Source organism: Excalfactoria chinensis, chromosome 7 (genome assembly GCF_039878825.1).
Source record: "Excalfactoria chinensis isolate bCotChi1 chromosome 7, bCotChi1.hap2, whole genome shotgun sequence".
Classification (NCBI taxonomy): Eukaryota; Metazoa; Chordata; class Aves; order Galliformes; family Phasianidae; genus Excalfactoria; species Excalfactoria chinensis.
Genome location: NC_092831.1, coordinates 18450030 through 18477851, shown reverse-complemented (window position 1 = coordinate 18477851; position 27822 = coordinate 18450030). Strand labels below are relative to the sequence as shown.

The 27822-nt window shown below is 38.3% G+C and overlaps 1 protein-coding gene across 3 annotated transcripts in view; it reads right to left on the bottom strand.

Moving 5' to 3' along the window:
- Window positions 1–27822, bottom strand: part of MAP3K20 (mitogen-activated protein kinase kinase kinase 20) — an 85223-nt gene that overhangs the window by 43563 nt on the left and 13838 nt on the right. For all 3 annotated transcript variants that reach the window (XM_072341605.1, XM_072341606.1, XM_072341607.1), the window contains 6 exons: window positions 13227–13314; window positions 8966–9067; window positions 8120–8185; window positions 7148–7176; window positions 6900–7037; window positions 979–1065 (listed from right to left, as the gene is read on the bottom strand). In XM_072341605.1, the coding sequence (XP_072197706.1) occupies window positions 979–1065; window positions 6900–7037; window positions 7148–7176; window positions 8120–8185; window positions 8966–9067; window positions 13227–13314 (510 nt within the window). The remainder of the gene's footprint in view (window positions 1–978; window positions 1066–6899; window positions 7038–7147; window positions 7177–8119; window positions 8186–8965; window positions 9068–13226; window positions 13315–27822) is intronic.

Sequence of the window (27822 nt, the reverse complement as noted above, 5' to 3'; positions counted from 1 at the left end):
TAAACTAAGAGGAGGAAACCTAACTCCACTATTTAACTCTGAAGTATTTTGAGAAACAGTTTATGTAGAATAATAGAAATCTGTATTACACAGTCACTGCCTCGCCATTGTAATGTTTCCCAAGCTTCCGCTGTGTCTAGATAGAGGAGGTTTCATCTTTGTGGAGGATTTCCATGCTTGTCTGTGTGTGGTACAGTCACAACTTTAAATGTTTTTTAAATGTAGTTACTCTCTTTGATATCAAGGGACTATGTGTTCAGATATACGCTCACATGTCCAACTAACTGAAAGCCTCAATTTGTGAGAAGAAGAAAAGCGAGGCTGGGGACACTGTACAAACGGTGTTTACACCACTGAAGTGCTTTTGAAATGGAAAGACTCTGCATGAGGAGGCTTGCAGCTATGCCGCAGCCTTGCCGATACCAGTGAGGAGCTCATCTTCAATGTAGTGTTGAACGTAGGTGGCAAAACTGTAATTTCTCTCTTTTTTTAAAACTATTTTTTCTTCTTTTATTTTTGAAATTTTCATCTAAGCGGCAGTTTCTTGTACTATAGTGACTCCTGCTGGGAGAGTTAAGTTGAAGTAGCTGAAGGTCTCTTACAGATATATCAACTCCCGGCCAGTAAAAAGATGTCCTAAACGCAGGAGATGGAGTTAAACTGTTCCCCTACCTTGGACGCAATGGCTTCTTTCATCACTAAGAACAAACCCCTAGGTTTTACAATTGAGACTGAGAAACTAGTACAGTACTTGTACAATTTTTGATCTACAGCATCACGACGTGAAGCTGCAACAATTAGATGTAAAGGGTCCATTCATGAGGAATAACATCACTTTGACCCTTTGTGTTAGCTCCTACTGCTAATCTTTCCATACGCGTGAACTTACTTTCAATTTGAAGAAGATGAAAAAGTCTTTTGCAAAACCCCAATACTGTTTTCTGATCTATGTACCTGAATGTAGAAACGTAGTCTTACCTCGTTTTTTTCCACTACAAGCCAAGCTACTTGTAATCCTTCCAAGCCTTTAAAGGGGACCTCCCTTGTTAGCATCTCCCAGAGAACCTGGAACAGAGAGAAAGAAAAGAATTTTTATTTCTGCACTTTGTATTTTAAATACATTATTAAACCTTGATACAGCACTATTCTGTACCCAATTATCAGGCAACCGGTTTCCATTTGCAGGAACTTGGACCAGTGTTTGTGTGCAAGATCCTCTTGCTAAATTAATTTGAATGTTTCCGCTTTTTCCTCTACAGTAAAAAACTAGGTTGTGTGGGGTCTAATGTCTGCAATTTTGTGAGAGCCAAAGAAAATGCATTTTTACTTTCTTTGTACATTATAAGGTTCATATTTGGCAGTTGAGACTTGGGAAGATAGTGAACTCCTCCTATCCTTCTCAGCCCTAGCTAGACACATCTTTGCCTTGCAGTCATCTTGCATTTAAAAATATTTCTATATGATTGCAACTAGTGCTTTTCTGTAGTCAGAATGTGATCCATAGGGTATTTTACTCCTATTATAAGCCTAAAAAAATAGCAAATATAATTTTGCAAAGAAACCATAATTGTCTATCTCCAAATACATGATTATGTTAAGCCATACAATATATAACATATCGATGATAATTCTGTTCTCTCCCTGTATCTTATGGACACACTATTCTTACATACAGAAAGACATTCTAACTTTTTAGCGTAAGAATCTCAGGTACTTTGTAGAAAAGAGTCTGGCATCACTAAAATGATGCACGTCAATGAATCCAACTTGTTTTCTGCCTCGAGGACAACATATTGGCATTCAATTAAATTAACAAGCACTTTGAACCTTCACTTGTGTTTGCCTCTATTTTTATCAGAATCTTCATACATATCTCTCGTTACCAATATCTACATAGAAACTTCTTCCATTTGCATACCAAGCACAACAGCAACAAAATACATCAATAATTTAGCATGTGACTAAATGTATTATGGTCCTTAGGCAAGTCCCTATATCCTCACCGACTGGGTTACTACCCAGGTTCATTGCAGATACATCGTTTTGAATGGATTCTGGCCAACTACGAAGGTAATTAGAAGAAAAACACGAGAACATTGGCAGATGCTGCTCAAGCAGAAAAAAAGAAATGCATTGAAGCAGATTTGGGCCTTTAATCAAGTGAACAGGGTTCCATCAATGGACCTATTTGAACAATTCTGCTTCAGTCAGAAAACTTATCAGTAAAGGTAAGTGCATCTTGGAAAACTAAGTAAAAGAACATTTTTCCATACATAAGAAATATACGAGGAAGGCTATTCACTGGGGCATTCAATTCTGCTGTTTTCCTCAACTCACTCTCTTCAGAAGAAAAAAACAAACAAACAAACAAAAAAAACATTTTCATTTCTAAGTCCAATTATTACCTCTCTGCTGGTAGAGATAGGAAATTTAGCTGTGAGAGAATGAAATAATTTAGCAGCCTGATGGACTTCAGTCCAGAAAGCAGTGTACAAAACCAAAAATGCCTGGACCAAATCAAACACACAAGCTGAGCAGCCTTGCAGAACCATCTCATCTGAATGTATCTAACAGGAAACCACAAAGAAATCCAAGTCTGCACATCAGACAGAGAAGTATCTAAATACATGTCCCAAGAAAAGAATACAATGAAGTACATGTTAAATATTGCCAAGAACCTTGAGCTGGAAAACTCCACTGTTCTGCCATTTTTCTTTCAGAAGAATCGTCTAGTTTCATTCATGCATGCAAGTCTGTGCAGTACATTTTGTACTGAATTCCCACATCATGACACCTTTAGTGTTTATTTCCACTGCCAGTACGGATCACTACTTTTCTAAACCAACCGTGATTACTTGAAACACTTCAAGACTACACAAAGTTTGAGTGAACAGCAATCTCACAAGACACATTTTTTTTTCATAATGCCTTGTTTTTCACTAATAATATAAGAAGATTTAAAAAATAAATAAATAAATAAATAAATCCTTGCATTTATTTATGCAAGTTTAAAGCAACATTCTTACTACAAAGCAAACTTCATATCCAGGCTAGTGGTGTAGCTTAAGACTTTCCTCCCAAGGGTGACATTTAAGTATCCAGTTTTAGAGAACTTTCAACCCAGCTCATGAATTAGATACTCTGAAACATCAGCTGAGATGAAAAAATGCAAACAGCAAATTGTATCTTCTGCATTAGTGTTTGATGCTTCATGTCATTACAGTCATGCAGCCACAAAAAGTGCACCTCAATCTGACTTACCCTGATCTTGGCCTTTTTTATCCCCCCCCACCCCCACCCCCTCAAGATTCACACTGATCATTTTCAGAACTAAATTTGCAGCTCACCTTATATGAAAATTAATCTGTCTTCCAATTCTGGTATAATTTAATTGGGACACTGAAATGATTCACTTCCCTTCCCATCTTTGATGGTAAGGATCACCAGCTTTCCTGATCACATAACATCCCTATGACGACAGACAGCAGGTGTTCACAGTGAAATAGCAATGCCAGACAGGATGACGGAAAACAAAGCAAGATCATTTAATGCAACGGTTTGTAAGCTGTGGGCTCTGAAGATGTTAGGCTCTTCTTTGCATGCAGAGAAACAGAGTGAGACTTAAAGATACGAATGTTCATCCCATACATGAAGCTAAGAATAAGACTGATATGTCCTCAGTTCTGCCAGCTGAACTGTGCATTTCAGTTCTCGCTCTGTCAACTACATGACAATAATCTAAAGAAGAAAGGAAAAATAGTCCTACCCTTCAACCCCAGTACAAAGCCAATAACAGCCACAGAGGACAGGAAACATCCAAATGAGTGATCTGAAGAAGAAAACTTCACACTCAGAAAATCTGAAAACACTTTCTCTTGGTAGGAAAGTGCACACAGATGAGTCTCAGGAACTACAATTATCAGAAGCATGGCACAAGCAGAAAGCGTTGTTCTCTTGGAGGTACTGCCCTTTGAAAATTAGGTCAGTCTCCTCTGGATTGATCCAAGTGGAAGTTAAAGATCTCATAATTCTTTTCAAAAAGAATAAGGGATAGCCCCTGGAGCTGGCCAACATTCCCTCTATAAATAACCTATGTCCTCATAGCTAAAGCAATGTATGAACTATTGCTAGGAGCACAACAGCTGCTACATTGAACTTCAGTGTCAACGTACCAATAGTCAATTAATGCTTTTAATTTTTTGTTCTCGCATTTAAAAATATTCAGCTACACAGCCTTCTATGATTAAATACTCTTAGATACACAAACACACTGCAGTCCACTACAAACACTTTTTCCATACATATCCCAAGCATTTCTTCATGATTTCAGAACAGTTTATAGAGTGAACACTGTAATTCCACACACACTTTTATACGTGGAAGAGAAGCAAAGGATCATTTTCAAGCTGTGCACACAATGACATGAGACTGTTACTGATTTGAATGGATTTGTGGGTTGACCATTTGCGTCATGAAATAAATGAGTATGCATTTTGAAATGGATTAGAAAAGACAATCAGAGCATGGCTGAAATAAAGTTCAAGATCTGTCTTTGTGTCCTGATAAATCTGTAACATATAGTTTTAGCATTTACTAAGCTGTGTTATAAATTACTTACTACATATCTCAAAGAGAAAAAATGGAACTGCTCATCCACCCACGAAGAGCAGGACAAACTAATATGAACATTATCTACAAAGACATATGTAACTGTTTGCAGGGAGGGAAGTTCATTTCAGGTGAGGAGCAACTTGGATCTATATGGTGACAGAAAGGCTGGTACTTCGTGGACAAAGTGCTCACAGGGCTCAAGCAGAACATTTAAAATCACAGACTTAATTATAGAAGTAAAAGGGAAAAAAAAAGAAAGAAATAAAGAAAGTTATGTGTATGGTAACAAGTACTGTGAACAGAGTATCTATTCTTAGCATCTTACGAGTTTACATTTGAAATGATTCTGTTCTTTGTTAACAAGACTTTAACTGAAGAAATGCAGATTTGTCTCTCTAACACAAAAGCTGCTAGCACATGTTATACTTCCAAAGGCCATTCTTTAAATGTGTTTTTACAGATGATAATCACTTGCTGAGACAAAAAAAATACTCCTTTTAAGATTTTTTGTTGTTGTTGCTGTTTTCAGTCTTCTAAAAAATTCTCCAGTAGTCCAACACTTATAATAGGGAGATTCCAGCTTTTAATGTTATTTTCAGACAATGTTCTGCTTTCTGTCAGCTCCATAACATCAGTAACTTTATCAAGTAAGAATGTGGGCTGCAGCTATTCTTCATTTCTCCCCTCACATCACTGAAAACAAAGGCGTACTAAGATGTGGCATTGGAGTTATCCAAAGATGAATTAATTCCTAAGTGCTTAAGAATTCATAAGTTTCTATCCAGTGGAGCACATTAGCTCAAAAACAACATATTAAAAATGTGGGTCAGATATTATTAGACATACTGAAGTAGCACTATGCACCTGTAACTACATTAAAATATTCTACTAACACTGAACTGTTCTCATACTGAGGGTAGTTGAGTTTTGCCTCCAAGCACACAGCTGTCAAAGGAGGTTTACTTTTTGGAGGAGGAAAAATAAACTCAATACAACATACCGTTCCTATGGCTCTGGTAATACGTGACATGATAAAATATTAAACAATTGCTTACTTTTTCCCAATTGCAGAATATTACTTGAAGTCACTCACACCAAGATGATTATAAGAGTAGTTTTGAACTGTAAGGCTGTTTTTAAAATTTCTCCTCTAACATTTTTTCTTTGTTGTGGAATTGGAATGTTATCCTTCAGTGGGTAATACGTGATTGCTTCCAGTAACAGTTTACATTAACATTTATATTTGTTAGCTTTAAATCTGCCAATAAAGGCTTCTCTCCCCTTACAAAGTTTCAGCTTTCATTGCCAAGATATCTCACATCATCTTTTATTTTTTTACACCATGAACAACTGTTTGATTAAGAATTTTATTTAACTTTCTATTGGGACCATCAGCTTAGCTATGCATGGTCAGAGACACTAGCTTAAACCAACCAACCTTACATCTCTATCAGTTCTTCAAAGAGAAAAAGGTACTGAAACAACAACTCACTGCTGAACCCAAAAATCAAAAAGCTATGCACACAGATCCATACACAGACAAGGACATTGCTTCCTTTCTCTTTTCCCCTTAAGTACTGTTGTAATAGAAAGACTCTGGGGCCTGGCTCAGAACTGGTCTAACAAGGACAGTTATTTCTTGTCTATTTCACACTGTAAAGTAAAAACATAACAGAATTTGACTGCGGACAGAGTAAAATAACTCACAGTTGTACCTGCAAACCTGACATTCTGATGCATTGTAACTGATTACTTTCCCTTTGCATAAAAGGCAGACCCATGCTGTATTTTTAGATTAAGCCTCTACCTCCACTAGAGGTGGAGGTTCTCTCAGCTACCTGATAACGACAGCAGGGTCATTTAAACACTCAAACATGGAAAAGTGGCCTCCTTTTTCATCTTAGCTTGGTGACACCCTGTTTTATGGACAGCCCTGGTATATACCTATTACAACTTTTCCCTCTTATTTCACTGAAACATAAGCAGAGATTAATGATGCAGATTGCTCGGTAGCTCCTGCAAGCCTTCTGACATATGCTAAATACTTGTGGTAACACTTGCATTTCCCACGCTGGCATGCTGCTAATCTAATCAGATCAGTATCTTATTAAACATGCAAGATGCTGCTCTTCCTGTCATTTTCAAGCACATAATTATGAATTATGGGTCAGTCCTGAAAAAGTGTGATTTCTGTTGTTGTCCTTATTCAAAATTGTTGTTCTTGCATCCCATGACTTCTATCACACTGGAGTTCTGCTTCTGTGCATAGAGAAAAAAAAGGCACTCACCACTCCGTATGAATACGTGTCACACGTCTCAGACACTGGAAGACTTTGAATAACTTCTGGGGCCATCCATGGAAAAGTACCCACTAATGACATGTGTGTTGTATGTGAATGGAACCTTGAGGCACCAAAATCACAGATCTGGCAGAAATAAACAGATAGTAGAGCATGAACCTCATTTACTAGTCATCAAAATATCGAGTCACGCAGCAGGATCTCTCACATAATTAATATAATTAAAGTGTTCATACCTTTAACACACCATCAGCAGCTATAACAACTACAAATGAAAAAACAACAGGTTACAGGAATGCTACTAAAAACAAATGCAATACATTTTCACAGCAAAAAGAAGTTCACTTTATCAAGAAAAATGTTGGCACAGGATGCACAAATATGCATGATTGTCCTGGTTTCTTTGAGCACCTCTGGAGAACACCTGCTGAATCCCTGCAAGCCTCGGAACAGCTTCAAAACTCTTCAGGTCCCGATGAGCTCAAAGGTAGAAAGACAACTATAACTAAAATGTAGAAAAGCTCCATTATCCCCAGGGTAGCAGTTAATCTTAACAACAAACTCTCCAGAAGATTTGTTAATTTAAATAAAAAAATAAGTAAATAGTTTTTCGTGACTATTATCACTCTGCATGCACTATTAATATCTGTATTCCTCCTGTCCCATTAGTAGTTCATGCTTCATTTCAAATCAGTATTTAGCAAGTTTCATGAACAGTTATCAACTGCCAAGTATAGTCTAAAACAGTGCAATGCACACTGAGTATTCATTACACAAAAGCAGACCACGATTAAGACAAGACTTTCAGACCAGAAATAACTGGCCTTATCCAGCTTATTATGTCCAGTGAATAAGAGTCCTTCATGGTACTCAATATTTTCAAATAGAAAAACCAAGTGAGGGATATCCAGGCAATGTCTGACAGCTGATAGGATGGACACTATTGTGGTCAGCCAGATACAACTTGAAAAGAGCCCTCCGCAGTGCTCTAAATGATGCCAGGACAGTAACAGAACCAACAGTGTCAGGATGCAGAGGAGGAGTGACAAGGGAACAGGCTTATCTCTGCCTCAGCAAAGGCCAGTGCAGCTTGATGACAGCCAAGGTGTTAGTTCTGCACATTCACAAAGCTCAGGTACAGACTCAATCACAGCAATAACAACGAGAATTAAATACAGAACATTTTATTGTTTTTATTGCTACTTTACCATTCCTGGACTTCAGATCTCTGTGGATTACTTTGACTGGAGCTTCCATGTGTAAGTAGTGCATGCCTACACAAAACAAGGAACGGTCTAGTTAGGCAGGCTGAAGGTGGCCATCACTTATTAGCAGTCATGTTTTTAGCTCCCATTTCCTGCCCCTATTACAGGCTAACACACATACATGAAGGCCAGCTGCGGGAGAAGCAAAGGTCCCCATAATCTACTTTGAGTAAAAAGAGCTAAGCTAAGCTCATATGTATCTCGAAACACCTATATGGGTATGTTAATGCTTTTTAACATCATATTTAATTATTTTCTCTAATGTATTTTCTACACAGGGAAGCTAAGTTATGAACATACTGTTCATTAGTTTACACTAATTCCTGTATGGTCACAGAGAGCACAAAGGCTCTGCATTATTCTGTGAAGAATGTCAGCATGTTTGCCAAAATACAGCTTTCTTAAATATCCCAATTCAAATAATATGTAAGGATAATAATGCCCTAGTTACACTATATCAAAATTATCCTCTTGGGACCTAGGAGCAAACCAGAAGTATAAAATGAGTTAATGGAAAGCATTTTCACTCCAGAAATGATTTTGGATTCAGAATAACAAACAAACACATTGAAAAGAACAGTGAATGGGTTTGTTTGTAGTTGTCCTTTGTGTGTATTATTGTTGTTTTCATTTGTTTTGCTTTTTCTGTCTTTTTTTTTTTTTTTTTTTTTTTTTTTTGACAACTTGAAAAAGGTTTAGGAAAACTTTCCTGACTTAATAGGGAAAGTATCTCCATTTGTATATTTTGCTGCGTAAGATAAAAGACATCACTGGTCTGGTCTTGCTTACCTTTAGCTATGTCAGTTGCCCAGGTCATGATATGATCCATATCCATCTCTTCACTTTTGTTACTATTAATGTAATCAAACAGTGAGCCAGCAGAAGCATACTCTATTAAAAAAAATTAAATAAATAAAATAAATGCATGTGACGTTTTAAAACACTGCACCAAAATTGAAAACTGTAATGGAAACTCTGCCAGTTCCAGAAAGCAGCTCTTTGAAGCTTAATGACAAAGAATCTGGGTTCAGCAACTAACACCATTAGTAACATAATAGGAGAGTAATAGTCCGTTCTGACTGTCCCAACACAGACATAACCTACTGCTAAGGGAAAAGAAATGTGAAATCATCTATAATGACAGGATTTAAAATGAAAAGGCTTTAGAAAGCTCTGGTATAAAGAGAGCTCAGGCAAGGCAGTTCCAATTCCAGACTGAAAGGTTCTGGTGATTATTTTCTTTTTTAAGATTTATGAGGTTCATTTCTGTTCAGAGAGAGAACGTGTAAAAGTGGTAACGTGCCACTGAGCAATTCTGTCCACTTGTGACTTTACAGACTGTATGCAAATGGAGGCACACTTTCACTGCTTTACATTCTCTCAGCCCAGGACAAGCCAGCACAGCTGAGAAAGTAAGATGTTTTCTTATGCTCCCTGTCCAGTGCCAACAATTGTTTTTCTTAACTTCTTCCACCTACAGAAACCAACAGCAGGATCCTGCAGGCAGAAGCAAAGGCTTTTTCTGCCTGTCAGTGTTTGCAAGTACGACGGACAGAACCCAGTCTGATTTCCAGAGCTCACGGGGCTATGAGCTGGAATATCAAGCTCATTACACTTAGACTTGTTTAACTGGGAAACTGAAAACAACTGAAACCCTCGCAGCACTACTTTCATATAATTTGAAATTCTTCCATATTTAAACAGTGAAGTTGCCTCTCCCAGTCACAACAGCAGTTAAAAGATGAGAGAGTGGTGGTACCAGATCCTTATTACTGTTTCCAAAGAGGACAGCACTCTGTGGTGAGAAGTTCTACATTCAAATTATGCCCCACAATAAAAGACAATTATTTTATTTTTTACACAGTAAGATCAAGAGTTCAATATATGGTATTCTGTTAAGGAGAAAAGGTTTGCCAAGTAGAAAGTGAAAACAAAATTTTATTTTTCTACCTCTTCATGCAGGGACAGAGAAGATCAAATCACTTATTCCTTAAAAACAAGCAAACAAACAAACACAGGAAGGAAGAAAGGAAGAAACTACAGGTCTAACTTTGCTTCAAAGTGGGGCAAATTTCCTTGAGCAGCAGGTCATGAAGCAAACCAGCTGGTTTTCAATTGAAATGCTTCATTTCTGCCATTTCAAAACAGCATCAAAATCATTCTTCTCTCAGACTACATAAAATATATCAAATTGTTGCTCTTAATAGTATTAATCAGAGAATGAGATATCGTAGGCTAAATGCATAGAAAGTACACATTGCTCCTCATCAATGAAATCATAACCACTTGGGAGAGTACTGTGTGGGTCAAGACAGAATCTGCAGCCTAGAATATGGTATGTCATATGAGAAGATTCTATTGGTAAATTAAAGGAATGAGGGAATAAATATGAAGTCCCTTGAAAGCAAACGCTCTAAGTTGCAAGTTAATTTTGGTTCACTGCTCCAGGACCTCCTGCTGCAAGGAGGCTCTGCAGGAGACAGGCACGTTGCTTCTGATGTCACTGAAAGAGGACTAAGATGCTGATCTGCACATTTCTTCAATTAAAACATCAGCTTTTTTTACCCATGATGTCATCATATGTCTTATAAATGGATTCTTCAGGAATAGTCTGCCTGCATGCTTTGCATGCCTTTACAATGCATAATTTGATCCACCAGAGTCAGGGATAACTGAGATCCCCAAGCCCTTTGCTGCTCTGTATGAACAGAGGCAAGCAACCTTCAAGCAATATAGCTTGATTCTTCAGTATTTCTCCTATATACATATTGTGTCACAAGAGTTTCCTATGAGGTCATAGATTTGGAAATTACACTGTCAGGATAATTTCTTTCAGTGGCAGAAAAGAAATATTTGCCTTAGAAATAAATGTTGTGAATACAGAGTTGGACTCACCCTACCACCGACTGGGATACATCTCACATACTTGCACAAGCTCTTCAAGTCTTTTGGGAGGAGGCAGCAGTGACCAAATCCTAGATCTGAAAGCTACACACTGAGACTGCTGTTGGCAGTCAGCAACATCTAAAACAATGTGATTCACATTAGCAGCTCAATGGGCTCAACAACCAGTTGTAACATCGATACAAGAGCTGCTCCAAAAATGTTTTACCATCAATGTCAGAGGCAGATTTTGGTGTAGAGGCTGAACTTTCCTGCCAATATTCCATTGTGTTGTGTTGCCATGAGGCAGGTGGCAGCAGAGGGACAATTTGACAAAATGGCCTTTGACATGAAGTGCACATGGAGCAATGGTTTGTTAATGAATTCCTGTACACAGAAAAAATGGCACCCACTGACATTCATAGACAGTTGCTGGTGAATGTGAGCACAGTGAGGCAGTGATTGGTACATTTCAGCAGTTGTGACAGAGAAGCATGTTCCAGACATACACACAGATTTTACAAGCATGGCATGCAGGCTCTTCTTCATGGCAGGCAAAAATGCATAGCTAATGGTGGTGACTATTGAAAGATAGTGTTTTGTAGCTGAGAATTCACTCTATCAATGAGCACTATTGTTCTCTTTCTATCTGTTGTGGTGGTTTCCACGGAAATAAACAGGAGGAATTACTTTCAGAGTGACCAACATACATCCCCATTGAAGAGACATGTTTTGATTGCAGATGTAGCTTTTCCCATTTGGACAGGGCAGTCCCAGAGAACTCTCTGACAATCTCACATAAGATGTTATGTAAAGCCAATACTCAGAATGTGCTGATGCTTGGCTGAATAACTTCATCTTCATCATTCTGAAGAATCAGAAGGTTCTTGGGATTTTTTTCTCATTTTGTTTTTTCCCTGGTAAGACATGGATCTCCAAATAAACACAGGATTAAGACTGCTGCACTAAAAACTACTCAGAAGATTAAGGAGTAACAACCTCTCTAAAGGACATGTCAAGCACAGATAGCATTTTTCTAAGTAGCCATTTGAAAACAACTGGAGAAATCAATCCTTACTTCCCTTGCAGCCCAAGGAACTCAAGTCTCCCTGGAAGTTGCAGGAAGAAGCCAATACAATTTAAAATTAGAATGCTTTTATTTATTTTTTTTCTTCTTTAACCAGAATAGATTCAGAGCACTTCCAGTAACAAAGAGACGGGAGTACAGAATAGTCTCCTTCTCACAGATGGTTAAGAATCCCCATTCCCAATGACATAATGAGCTATTTCAGCTGTCCTCTGTCCAGTGATCAGCAAGCATGTCAAATGACCTTCTCCAAACACTGACCTTCTGTGAGAGCAACTGAGGACTTTCTGATCCAGACATCATTCTTGATGATCTGGTGATCACACATCTGCTTTGTTAGTCTGTTCTCTAGTTTGCACTTATTACCTTTGTATTACAAATTATAGTTACATTACTTGATTTATTATGATTTTTATTACATAAAGAAGGTGTTTAATTTCCTGTTTGATATGATATCAGCAGTCCAGCCTCTGAGCAGTATAGACTAAGTTCATCCTTCATGCATCTCTGAAGTACTGGTGATTCTGGTTTCAACACTGCAACATCCAATAGGGAGAAAAGCAGTTCTGCATCTCAGAAGCGCTATCACAGGATTATGCTGCCATCTATGGTGTTAACATAAGGTCTGAGAAACAGGTAGAAGTGAACTTCCGCAGATTTTGCGCACCACTGGAGGGATTTCTGCAGCTGATTAGAAGCTGTGTTTTTTCCAGCACACAATCTGGAGTGGCTCCTCTCCAGCAGATGCCCCTGGAGACAGCTTATACTAAATGAAACCCTGGCTACGGCACCATTTGCAAAGGCTGACAAACAGTTTGGAGATACCTACACACATAAAAACCAGGTTCTGGATATCTTCATATATGCCCAGCAGGCGACAGATCACAGCCATACCCACTCTGTTATCTTTGTGCCTTGTTCTGGCAGCTGTACCTACTCTCATCTGACGCCATCCAATAAACAGAACCATAGCAGCAAATGTTGTTGCCTATTTTGAGGCCAGCAAAATACTGAAATTGGGTGTACTCATAAGACCAGAGTTTTACAGGGTCACACTGAAAATCAAACAAGAATCCTTACCTGTAACTATGCCATAATTTGGAGGTTCAATGACAGCGCCATAGAACTGAATGATGTTTTTGTGACTGAGCACACTGAGTATTTCTGCCTGTTAAAAACAAAAAAAGGCAGACAATTAAGAACAGCACCTTTACTGTAGTATTTTAGACTCCAGTGGATATACATAAATATTTAACATATATACATACACACATACATATACATGTCTAGGAAAGACTCCACAAATACTGATACTGGCTGATACTTAGAAACCTCATGTGTGAGTTTGGTAGATGAAGGCTTAGCATGTTCAGGAAAAAAAAGATCATATTATTCCTTCACAACCAAGGCAGAGATGTAGATACTAGGTCTCTGTAAAAATCTGAAGGCCCTAGAAAATGCAATTCAAAGATGGATCAGCGACATTTGGCAGGGCTGTAGAAGTTTAACCCAAAAATTGTGCTTGTGTACAGAGCAATGTGAGATCAGTGAGCCCAGAGCTCCAGGCAGTTAAGAGCATACTGTGCACCATACAGCTCAATCTGATGTTTACTGGAGACATGGAGTTTGCTACGCATACATTGCAGGTCTAATCAAATATGCACAGCAAGCATGCTTGAGATTGCCAAATAGCCAGCAGTGCAGTTGAAGCTGCTTTTCAGAGCAGGCTCCGATGATTACAAGATAAATTTAGAAATTCTGGATAAATATACAGAATCTTTTAATTCCACTTGAAAAATGTTTTTAGGTTTGACAAAGACCGAAGGAGACTGAAAATGTATCCACAGCAATTAAAACACATAGTCCACCTGGCTTTTTGAGGGAAAACAGCAGGTACTACCTTTGAGATCTCACTGAGGTTTTGCTTTCTTAGTATATTAGAACACTCAAAAGATTTTGCAAACAAATTTTTAAACAAATGTATATATTGTGCAAATACAGGTATCACAGAATGACCGAAGTTGGAGCATTATTTACAGACTAACACTTGGAGAGCACGCTAACTTAATATCAGTCATGTGCATTTAAGAAGAAAAATTTTACTGTCAGTTACTCTGAACTTAGCAAGTATCACTTCTGACAGAGCCCTTCTCAGATCCCTTGACTGTCTGTAAGAGTGTTGCTATTTATGAGCAGGTGAGACTTTGCAAATCTGCATAGAGTGCTGCCAATTACGCTACTTTGTGGCTTTCACTTGGTGTGGATTTGCTGAAAACAGAAAGACTTAACAACTTTGATGCAGCAAAGTATGTTACCCTAGATAGTGCTACTGTAATAAATGTAAAGACACTGCAAAACAACATTATTTTTTACCTATGTTTTATAGCTGGACAGTGATACATGGGTAAGTAAATGACTACAGATACAAGCTTCAGAAGGTTCAAATATTAACTGTTTAAAGTTGCTGTATAAAGCCTTTTCTGAGTAACTTCAACAGTTCTGAATTCATACCTTCAGCTAATGCATCAACATTTATGCATACTCAAAGAGCAACATCTCTTCTGCAAGCTAGTGAAATGGCATTACTATGAAGCAAGAGATCTCTCACAGTATCAGAAAAGTCACTTTCAAAACAGATGCTGCTTTCAACAAATCATCTTGCAGGCCATGGGACACAATTCATCCAGAAGGTGACTGAAGAACAGAACTGGCAGCTGCCTAATCAAATGTGGGAAGCCTCACCTGCAGATGAACATCAGCCTTCCCGGACAGCTGACCTCCGAAGCAGTGGCAATGCCTATTTTACCAGCTGTGCCCTCCAATCTCTTTGGTAACATCCTCTGGAATGGAGATGACAGCCTAGACATTCAAAAACTCCATCTCCATGTGCTAGCAGACCCAAGGCCTCTGTGCTTCAAAAACTTTTTGTATTATGCTTAAATTTACTTCAGGAAATACTAAATTGGGGAATGTCCTCTAATTCCTAGCAGCATTCCTATTAGATAACCGGGAGTCCTAGTACACCTTGACTATCTACCTGAATACGGCTAGAAACAAGACAGGCATACCAAGCCACAATCACCCTTGGACAAGCCAATTATGCTGTATTTTCTTGAATATGTTAGTTAGCAAGAATAGATTAAAACTACCTTCTCGTATAAGACATAAAATCCATGAATTCAATACACTGTGCACACACCCTTCTACCAAAATAGGATGTTTGAAAATTAAATGACTGGCCGGCCCCACTTATAACATTCCTGAAGCATTATTCATTTAGAAGCAGCACCAGACAAATCTTTTGGAGGATTGCATCACCACACAACGAGCACATGCTGGAAGGTGCCAGACCCCATGTGCCACAGATTGCCTGGTAATGGGCTGCTGGGCCTCCGAAGGCTTCACTGGAGCCACAGAGCAGCAGGAGGAACTGCACTGTTCCTATTACTTAAAGATTCAGAAAGAATCACATTGTAGGAGTTTAAAAAATGCTGTGTTGACTACAGCTATTATAGTCATCTTTAAAATGATGTCCATATTCTAAACTGGGATTTAACAGATGCCAAAGCAAGCTTCCCTCTAAGTATGAGGAAAAGCACCTACTAATTGCACACATATCTCAAATTAAGAATCACAGGAATAAAAATTGCCAACTCTTCCTAAGGACCATTACTTTTTAAATAAATCCTTTCTAAACACTTCTAATCATTCTAGGCTATTTCTTTCATGTTATGTTCTTTTCAGCTGCTGTAGATCAGCTGTGAAATACATTAGGCAATTTAAGGACGCTTTCTCCTTCCAGCGAGAACCAGATGCAAGTCAATCCACATCTTTGAAGCTTTTGTACTTTTTGAGAAGGTGGTATCATACTTCAATGAAAGACTGTAACCTTCACATAGCAAATTACAAAGTACTGGTTAAAGACCGGTTTTTCAAAAGCACTTAGAAGAATATCTGGCATTACCTTTAAGCATCAGGCTTATATCTAAATTGTAAATGCCTAGATGTTTGGAATAAAATCCTGCTAAGCAGTATGGTATCACATGCTCACTCCCTTTGGTAAAGCTGCTATCTATCTTATACAACCTAAGTGAGCAACAATTTCCTTCCTAAAGCCACCCTAATGACAAGTAACAAGTTTTTCGTTACTTCATTATATTACTTTTTGGTGTGAAAGAACTTAATTTCTTTAAATGGTGGGTTGAAATAGAACTATAGGAGGCACAGCCAAAGGAAAAGTAGGACCTAAATATGCCAATACAAACTTTTCGGATTTCTTCAAGCATACAAGCTGACTGTAATGGAGCTGAATATTGTTCTTAGTCTCATGATAAACTTAGTCACAGTCTGGTACTGATCAACAAACCCTGCTAAAACCACCTGCGTTGTACTTACACCATGAGTACAGGTAAAATTAAGCACCTCTCCTGGGTGCTGCTGCCAGGCTTCCCTTATGACAAATTTGACATCACTTCTTGAAGGCAGGGGTATTCAAGGGTCTAAACAAACCTAATCCACTATTTATAAAATTCAATCCCTATCAAGGAAGTCAAGGTCAGAGCAAAACACATTAAAAACATTCTAACCGAATATTCATTTGCTGGCTCTTGTAGCATTACTGTAAATCATACCCACTCAGTTATTAAAAAAAAACTACAGTATAAGTAGGAATAAAGATAAATTCTAAGTGTACAAACTAATTGTGCCCTATGAAGCAGTCTGGATTAAGTACTGTAGTGCTTAACGGATAATTTATTTTTATGCCTGTTAAATCTCTGCTTATTGACGTATGTGAAAGTGTCAATTACCTCATCTATGGCTGACATGCCACTACAGCTGCCTCGAGACCTGCTAGTACTGCTCTCACCTTTCGAGTACAAATAGCTATGCAGAAATACTTGCAACTTCAATGCTTTCTGCAGGTAAAACAACAATGCTAACAAGAGCTGCAGCAACTCAGCTCTGACAGCATCTCCAAGGTCATGCTGACTGCAGGTGCAGGCAATGACCATCCAGTGCTGATTTGGCACTACTCCGGAATGCAGAAAAGGCCTTATCGGCAGATCTTTAATTGCAGCCACGTGTGAGAGGATGCAGACCAAGGCACTCTGCATACAGCTGTGTTGTTGCCTGCAGCTCCTTGCACCAGCTGCTCTCGTCAGAGCCCCTGGTCCTGATTCAGCTGAAGTTAGCAAAGACCAAACTTCTCACTCTGCTCTCTCCTGAAAGTTGTTTAACTTGCACTTTTAGTCCAGACAATTGAGAGCTTGGGCTAGGAACCCATTCCACCAGCACAGCTTCATCTGAAAATGAACATCTGTCAACAGTGTTTTCTCAGCATCAAAAGACTTTTTGTTCAAATCTGGACAAACTGGTCCCACAGCAACTTAATCACTGTTTCTTCTGGGTACCTGTGAAGTGGCTGGCTGGGGACAACTAAGTACTGCCTGCCTTCCACCCTGGTCCAAGCACAGTGGTTTAGGATTTACATGAGAAATAAATACAAAACCATCAGGGCAGCCAGCAGCCAACCAGCTCTGCTGCTAATAAATCAGTTAATTGCACAGTAAGAGGCACCATCGTTCTGTGCAAAATTACAGGGTTAGAAATGGTTAGCCACTCAAGGAATCTGATTAATACAACAATCCTTAAGTGCCTTCTAATATTTATTATTACATTGAGCAATAGTTTGGTTATTTACTTTTCCAAATAAATGTTTGTCACATTTATTAAGAAGGTATTTAGACACACTTAAGACAGCTCCAAAAACATTTTCCAAGTCTTTAGCAGTTTTAAGGCTTTGACCTCTGTCATGTTCTTGGGAGATTTGCAACTTAGCTACTCTCACATCTTTACAGTCTAATAAAAGGGCATCTGGAAGAGCTGATGCTTCATTAAAATCATTCTATTTACTGATAATAACATTAAAAAGCAAAAAAAAACAAAAACAAAAACAAAAAACAAAAACAAAAAAAAAAAAACAAAAACAAAAAAAAAAAAAAAACCTAACAAGAAATGCTAGCACAAATTAATCCTAAACCTTTATTTACAGATCTCTGATGAAAAATACATTCATTCAGTGCACATTAGAGTTGCAACTTCCCAGTACCTCAGGAATGCATTTCTGTGGAATGACTGATGTATATACTATGTCAAGCTGCTCCTTACAAGACCGTTGACCTCTTGGGTGGAAAAGGATCCTCTTTCCTCTGTGAAAGCTTTTGTTTTTGTAAGCAAGGTGTGAACAAAGCATTGCTCAGTCCTTTGTTAAAAAACAGTTGACAATGAGAGACTAAATGAGCTCAGAAGTTACTGGAATGATGGAGAAGTGACAATGACACTCATTTCTCTGGGTAAAGGAGCCCAAATTTATTTTACATGCACAATACTAAGACAATCAGCATCTAGAGCTACAGCTCAGCTACAAAACACAAATAAAATATGCATCTTAGAGTCCTACAGGCTTCCAATTTCTACTATGCAATGCTGACAAATCATCCAGCCAAAAAATGAATACTTTTCCACACACTTATGTTTTATCGGTTTTGACAGATACATTGGACAATCACATGGAAATACTTTTGTGAGAAGACGTTATTTTTTATTACCTCATTCTTTGTTCTTTCTAAAAAGTTAAACTTAATACAAATCTTAATGAGCAGAATACATAAACAGTTCATGTAACTTAGCCCTTTTGGATAATTATCACACCACAGTCTTGGATAGCTATCTACTACTGGTAACAAATGTTCAAGTCAAAATAAGCAACTAATAAAGGAATACCTAAAGAACGTCAGAAATACAAAATTCATAAAAAGAATCACACAGTAGGGGTATTATGCAGCTACTCAATTTCGAACACTAAATAGAAAATCTAAGTAGACGCAAGCTAAACATTTACAAATTTGCCTACTCTTTAGACTGCTTTCTCATGAAGTTTCCTAAGGAAAAAATATGAAAGTCTTGCACTTTGGGACCCCCCAGAAAGAATGTTCTTAATAAGCAAAGCACACTGATAATCCCATTAAGAGATTTATTGTTAGATCTATTAACTGTCACTGATAACAAGAAACCAAGAGGAAAATTACAAAGAATCCTCAGTGAAATCTTCTAAGCACAGCTAAGAGTTATCACATGTTCTGATGAGTGTGGGCACTCTCCCAGCAGTGTTATCTTCTATTTCTAAAAGTACTTGCATTATTTAAAGCAATTCTTATGTATTACAGTTGTGTAAGGCTGGGCTTCTTTTCATGTTCACTTGTAGGATCACTTATCCCAGCTAAAAACTATTTCCTACAGCTTATTAACAAGAAGATTAAATTCTACCAGTATTTGTCCTTAGAAGACAGTCATACATGCAGTGCTACTGGGATATTCTTTTGTAAGTCACAGAAAACAAGGATAAAATTATGTTCTCAGAGTGATACCACCAGTATGTTATCAATGCCAGAATTATGTTCTCCTGAGTACATCTATTATGACATACAAAACACATGTTTAAAAGCATTTTGACCGAGCAAATGTTTGAAAGCATCAAATTTGCATCCAAAAATCACATCCTACAATATTACAAGTCCCAGAAACTAAAAGCAGAAATATAAAGGAAAGTAACACTCATCTTATAGTAAATCTGTATTATCATCAGGCTTTTTTTTTTTTTTTAATTATTATTTTTTTTAATGCAGTAGCAGAAACAGAGAATTTAATAAAGCTTGCCCTGACTTTGAGGTTGCAGCCTGAGATGGAAAGAAAGAGCACATTACCAAGATACCACAAGTCTGTTAAACTGTCATACCATACTGCACTGAAATGACATGGACATCAATTTATTATGTGATAATACAGGCTCACACAATCTTATGTAATTTATTTTAAAACATTTCATTTCTACCATGTATCAGAAAATGTATATGAGCCGCTCAAAAAGAAAATGAGTTTTATAGTCTCCTGTAACTTTTTAACAAACCTCTGCAATTTATATCAAATTCAGCAGTTTCAAAGATTATTTGAAGATCACAACATTAGAAGTACTAGTGAGTGAATTTAGAACACACCCTTCAAACTGGCATAAAATAAATCAGACTGAGCCCTCCCAAAATCACAGGAGAACTTTTTCCTAGCAGTGTGGCAGCAGACCCTCACGCAGTATAAGGGACTCTGATGAAGCTAACTGGCTTGGTGCTGCCACTGCCATACAGCAATCAAGTACAGCACACTCACAGAGCCCATCCAGCAGTTACCAGGGAATTACAGAATCACACTGTTGGTCTTCTTTGTGATAAGGGTTAAAAATTTGCTACCAGAGAACAGAGGAAAGCCACAGCATTTAAGATAAAATTAGGCAAGTGCACTGTCTGCAGGGCATCCTTACAAAAGGCTTAATAACCCTGAAATCTGCATTTTGAGGTACAGCTACACTGCAATTCACAGAAATAGCACAGACATGTACAAACAACTAATTTTCACATAGATTTCAACTAAAGATTCATGATGACCAGACACAGCCCACAGGAACTGCACACAGTTTGAGTTAGCATCAGCATTCAATACTATTAAGGCACCTGATAAAGGTAGACCTATCAGGAACAAGAGTAGTTTTCACAGTAATTCACAGTCCCTAGAACCTTCATAAACGATGCATCTGTAGTGGTCTAAGAGTTTAGAAACAAGCAATAGTATAAATATTTCATTCGAGCCAATTTACAGTAAGAAGCTGTCTCCAGCTGCAACACAACACTGGCAACTGAGTAGAAACAATCACTTAGTGGACTCTATGGCACCTATGAAATACCTGAGCTCCCACAGAGCACTTGGTTTTCAGCAATTGTTTCTTCTCCTCTCAGTGTCAGGACATTTTGGCATTTACTCCCAAGCATTTGAAAATAAGCCTGCAACAAACCCCATAACATTTCTAAAATACTAAGGAACAATGAAATACGAAGACTTTCTGGCCTCCTGCTCACTTCACCTCAACTCTCATTCCTCAGCCAAAAATATCATGGCTATCACGGCTAATATGCAACATAAGCTTTTCAGGCTCAACAAATGGAAAAATATCAGCGGAAATTATGTACAAGATCAAAGTCACTACAAATCTCATATCAACCTTGTGGAAAGATGTTCTGTTACGACAGTGACGGGCAAAACTAAGCCCTTCTCAAGGAAACTCTGGCAGTGCTTAAAAGCATCAGAAGAGAAGACAGACTCAAAGAGATATCTGGATAAAGTCTGTATTGATCTAACTAGAGCACTGATTTTCAGCCTGAGATTACATAGTATTAGTAAGTGATCTGGATGAGACGGCTTAAAAAAACAAACAAAAAAAAAAAACAAAAAAAAAAACAAGTCTAATCTCTTTATACAGCATCTTCTGCTGAACCGTTAGTGCTAGGACTCCAACAAAGATTGCAGCAGCTGTAGGTATGGATCCTGCTCAACTCCTCTGAGCCAGTTGTAGTTAAACTCAAATATTTTCTCAAACACAATTGCAAAAAAATTGTAATTTGACCAAGAAAAACAATGTCAAGTTCTTGATAAGTGCTCACTTTACTTCTATCTTGGATTTATTTGAGGCCAACCTACTGTAGTTAATGGTAACAACAGTGCTTAGACTCACTGAATCACAAAGGTTGGAAAAGACCTGTAAGGCAATACAAGTCCAACCATCCCCCTACCATCAACACAGTACTACATCTGTCCCTTCCTTAAACACCTCCATGGATGATGACTCCACTGCCTCCCTGGGCAGCCTATTCCAATACCTCACCAGTCTTTCTGAGAAATTCTTCCTAATCCAATCAGAACCAGAGCCTCCCTGGAGTAAGTTAAGGCCATTCCCTCTTGTCCTATCACTGTTACCTGTGAGAAGAAGCAGATGCTCACCTTGCTACAGCCTCCTTTAAGGGAGCTGTAGAGAGCAATGAAGCACTGAGAATGAGCACTGAATCTCCACTTCTCCAGATTAAACAATCCCAGCTTGATACTGAACGCACTTACTAGAACCCTAGTGACTGTTAAAATTCCTGAAAAGCTTCCCCAAACAGGACATGCTCAGCTGACATTAACGAAAACAGCAAATATATGACACTTCCCTATTATGTTTTAACAGCAGTTGCTAAGGAACCATGTGGGGTTTTGCTTTCTAAATGGGCAGAGAGCTCTGTAGAAGGCTACCCCCTCAGTTATCATTCAAAAACTATATCCCCTTACAGAAAACCAGAGAATCACACCCTATCCAGAGACCACCTACTTTGAAGACACAAAACTTCCAGCACAGAAATTCTAGCAGCGACCAGCTGACATAGAATGAGTAAGAGAAAACAGTCTCCAGTTACAAAGTATCAGAGGCTCCTTCACACACAAGACACATTGCTCATGACACATTTACTGATGTCACAGCACAAGTTCACAGTATCTCAAGAGAATAAGCCTCTATTATAACCTGGATCTCTGACTGCTGTACTTTTCCTTTAACGCATCACTGGAATAATGCACATCAGTAGTTTTATCTGCAACTGTCCAAATTTTTTGACTATGAAAGTCTTCCCTGTGACTCCGCTTCCAGTTTTGGTTTTATCATCTAAGAGCAACAAATCAACTTTCTTTCCAAGCCCAGAGGAACAAACTGTCTCTGTGACTTCCCAAATCATCTTTCTCTACTTAAGCAGTAAGCATCCCACCTCAGGTTACAGACAGATCTCACTTTCACCTTGCTTAGATCAACAACAGCCTCTGTGGGGGCACAACACCAAACTCCACAGAACTAGCACTCACTCCTCCTCAAGTGATAGCTGCCCTTCAGTCAGCGCCTTCCCAGCAAACAACAGCCAGAGCCACAGACCTCTCCGTAGCTCTCCAGCTACGCCTGCACCCAGACCACGATGACTACAGACACCATTCCCCACAAAATGTAGGCTTCAGAACAAATTCTTCAACTGTTTTTTCAGAAAAGCCACTCTATATAAGATTGAAAACTACATTTAACTTCAAAACTTGGCTCAAATGCTACCCCTACTGGGTAGTGATGGACTAAAACAAAGAACAAAACAAATAAAAAGAACCCCCAAAAGACAAAAATCCTGAAATCTGAAGTTCTCACCATTATGTAAAGTAGATTCATTATTATTTTACTTCATGCCACCTACATGAAATTGCAGTATTCTGCCATCGAGACTAAAAAAAAAAAAAAAAAAGCAAATAAAACAATGTCCAAAATGAACACTGTAGGGAAAAACTTGCAGTATTTATAAATTAAGCTTACTATCAGAAAAACACATTTATTAGTACTGTTGTACTTTACATGTAGGTTTACTTTTTCCCTTCATTCTCTTTGATAAATTCCTTATCTTATTTAGACTTCTTCATAGCCACCTACTTACAAAGACATGTCATTAAGAACTATTCCATTCCTATTCTTTGTTATACAGCATTTGTTTTCAGAAAATAAACCTTATTTGCTTGTTTGCTTTTTCAGTTTCTATTTCTATATTACTACAGGCTTCAAAATAGACTCTTTTAAAGGATGTAACCTGAATACCAGTATCTTTAAACTCTACAGAAACTGAAAGTGTAGACGATTCTACCTAGAAGAGTGACGATTACTATTTACAGAGTGATCCTGTATCTCATAAAGGAAGTGGCTCTAAGTTTTACATGCAGCAGGTGAACAAGGCGTAGCAAAATCATACAACTCTGTGTACTCCAATGTGATGCCAAAGTCAATTTCCAGTATTTTTGTGATAGCTTGATGGATGAGAATGCATTCAAACCGGACAAATTCCCTCTTAAGAGAGTTACGTCGATAAATCTCACAGCAGCACACCTGCCATTACTTTTCACTCTCCAACACTATGGGCGTACCAAGTGTTTTTGAGAACTGTTTTTACTTGCATAGACAAACAGTCCACAACACAAAAACAACAGTACTGCAGTAATACTCTACTACGTAATCACGGTATATTTGGTGGTAAACGTGCAATGGGACAGAATATCTTGCAACCACAGTCAGCTTTGCCTTTTCTCCATTCGTTTCTACTTCCAGTAATCTGCCCGTCCAGACTTTATTTGAATTTTCTCTTTCATCATTTTAAAAGAAAAGATCTAGAAATCAGAAAGAAATGATGCATACATACCCAGTGAGAAATAAGAATGTTTAAAAAGCCAGTGAGAAAATTCAGATGATCTGTTTTGTGATTACAAAACATTTCACTTAGTGTACTTCCTCTGTCATTCTGCCCTGGGCTTCCCGAGGACTTCTAATAAATGAAACAGTAAAGAAGAAGCTGGAATGTGGTATTTTGTGAACCCACAGGAACTTCAGGACCAGGGTCATGGTGCACATTGCACTAATGAAACCCCTCTCTCACATGGGCTGTACTTGAACAGCCAAGGTGGCTGCAACATGCTGCAGCTACAAAAGCAAATGCAGCAAAACCTGCCTGCATCTCCAAATACTTGTCCCTCCTCCGGTTTAGCCAGACAGTTCTCAATGTGTGGCATTCCCTTCATCTGTCCCTGCATGCTTGCTGTTTTGTTTCTGCTCAGAGTACCATACGGATCACGGGTCCAGGGCTCAGGAGATACATGCTGCTTCACTGGTATGGAGCTCATTCAAACCTGGAGCATGTTTTCTGGGGTAGAAGAATAAAAGCATCACACATACCACTCCTTCCCACTTTGCAGGGCCAGAGATAAGCAACTCTTCTAAGGACTGTTCTAATTTACAAGCAGAGGGAAATCAACCCCCTGGCAAGGAAGGGCATGAGCATGTACAATTCTCTATGCCCCTTTCAAGGCAGAGAACACTTAAAACCTGAAGCATTCTTCTTCAACCAAGAAAACCATGCTTCAGCAAAGCTGATCACAAGACACAGCTCTCCAGATGGCACAGACAGAGCTCTTTTGACAATGCCATCACCCTGCCAGAGTGCTGTACAGCAACAATAATTTCTCCACCTCTGCAGTACATGCTACAAATGTGCTGCACGCCATACAGGCAGCACAGCTGCACTGGTGTTCACTTCTAGGACACATGTCCCTGATTCCACAAGAAGTCCTCTCTTCCACTCAGAAAATTAAGAACTGGAGCTCAGGATGGTTACTTCTTACAGAAAAGACACAGTCTGGGGAGGAAAGAAACACCTGAAGAAACATCTCCTCGTCAAACAGTCAGTGACATCTTGCTATCAGTCTAAGCATCACCATTAAGAGGGTTTGGCTGAACTTGTGCACCCAAAAGGCACTCAGAAGCCATCCAGCTTTTCCCTATTCTTGTGTTTGAACTGTTGCAATTTAAAGGGTTGTGAGGCCTCTCTTCAGTGCAAATTTCATCAATTATCTCTGTATTTATCAAATCTGGGTAAAATTACCATAGTTGACTCTGAGGGGAAAATAGAAGACCATTTGGAAATTACTGTTGTAAAGAACAGGTATGATGGTATTATTGCAAACTTGGAAAATATAATTTATTGAGATTCACTCACTAGTAACTGCATATTGGGTCTTCAGGGATTGCCCTGCGTTATCAGTTTCAGAGGCTGTTTGCCAATGAAGTAACATTTTCAGTCTTAAATAGATAAAGATTAGATACCTATCTCTAGCATTTAGAGGACAAACAGTATTGTGAGTAACAGTCATAACTTTCACTAAAATCTAACTATGTCTGTAGGTAATAAATCTGTTAGAAAAATGAAGATATTTCCAGTGTGGGGAGGGAAGGTAAGAGGGGGGAGAATTAAAATTACACTCTTATTTGTCAGAATTTGTAGTGATAATGCAACTAAGCATTTCAATTGGTTAAATGATGCATCTAACTTTAGATTACACTTTAAAATTACTGTGACATTGCTTCAAGACCTTCATTAATGACACACTTTGTTCCCATTACTGCCAAAGCACCAAAAAAACCAAAACCGTTCTTCTGAAAAGGAAATCTTGATGAACTGATGTCAAGCCTTTAGAAGTACCCAGCATGTCTCTGTATGTAGCCACCACTTTGTTCAGACTAACGTACCTTTATCATTTTGCATGTACAAAAAGAAAGCAGAAGGTGTAACAGCCTCCTAAACAGAACCACTTTTTGCTGAAAGGCTGTACTGAATTCAGCATTTTGACAGGCTGAAGAAAATGGTGGTACAGGAATTATACTGAAGTTACAGAGTTCAGATCCCAGTTCTTCAAACTATGTATTTTAAGATGGAGGGCTTCTTTAAATTGTGAGGCAATTTAATTCCTCATTCTTTTAAAATCTGTGTACAGGGATAGATTTTTGCAACAATGAATAGCCTAATCAGGGTGAAGAAACCTCAACCGAAAGCTCACAAAAGCACCCCTCTATCCCTTCTCCATTTTTTCATTTCCACTTTTCTCTTGAAAGGGGTATCTCACCAGAGAACCTTAAGAGTGAAAGATTTTAAAGTATAGGACTGAAATCCATCAAAACCAGGATTGTGGTCCAAACCCAACCAGCTGTCAAACCCAGAGATACGAATGTATGCTCACTTCTGTCTAATAAAATTTGAATCAAACACTTTGCATCTGATTCTCCATGTGAGCTTTTATGCAAACTTCTAAAGTGCAAGGAATCCTGGGGTGGAAGAGCTATTCTGAGAGACTTCACATAGTTCATGTAATTAGGGAAACCACTTCCTTTGATTGTAAGTGTTCAAAACAGCTGAATTTCTTCTTTCAAAGGAACTCTGTGATTTGGGTCATCTCTTTTACTTGCTCTTTCATGTTTCTCAAGATGAGAGGTGAGACTGTAGAGCACATTATTTAGAAAAAAAAAAAAGATTCCACTTTTTGTTTTAGGGATTGAACTTGGACTATTCAAAAGGTTGTCATTTAGAAATCTATCTTTCTATCCCTCCCTCTGTTTCCTTCTTTTTCAGATAAGCTCTTCAGTGGCTCCAGTGAACATAGTCCAAAACGCCAATTTAAACCTAAGGGAAAACTGAAATGTGGTACATAAAGAAAAAGGGACTCTCATTTTCCTTTGTACTGTTGTGGCCGAATATGTAATTATAGAGAAGCTCTAGCTGCAGGATCTCTGTCCTCATGTCACGTTTACTTTTTTAATGGTTCTAAACACTGACCAAGCAAAAAGGTAGAAATATAGATTTTAAAAGACAAACAAAGCAACTGCCCTAGTCTTTGAAGGGGTCTATAGGTTTTTTTCTTTCCCAAAAAGGAAACTTGGGTCACAGTTTCAAGGCAATGAACATGTCAGTTGCGATAACAGCCAATGCCACTGTTGTTACAGAATCAAGTGTCACTTACCCTGAAAGAATTTATTAAGGCAGGCACCCCGTTAGTGCCATTACTCAATGTTCCTCTCAGTAACAGCCTGGAACAAGCAAGGAATCTCTCTTTTCACTACATACCAGATAACACAAAAATAAAAAGGTAGGAGGTTTCACACCACACATTTTAAGTTTATTAAGTAACAGTGGTATGCTTGTTTACCTTGGGAGGACTGAGCCTTACTCCTCATCAGTGTGAAATTATAGTCCTCTATCCAGAAATACAGCACCAACAGGGAAGTGGTTTGTAATGGGACCAGAGCAAAATTAGTTCAACAGTTCTGGATTTCATCCATCTGTTGCCACATACTTCATCCAGCACACATAGTCATATGCCAAGAAATCAAAGTAAAAAATCTCCTTAGTTTAGAAGATTA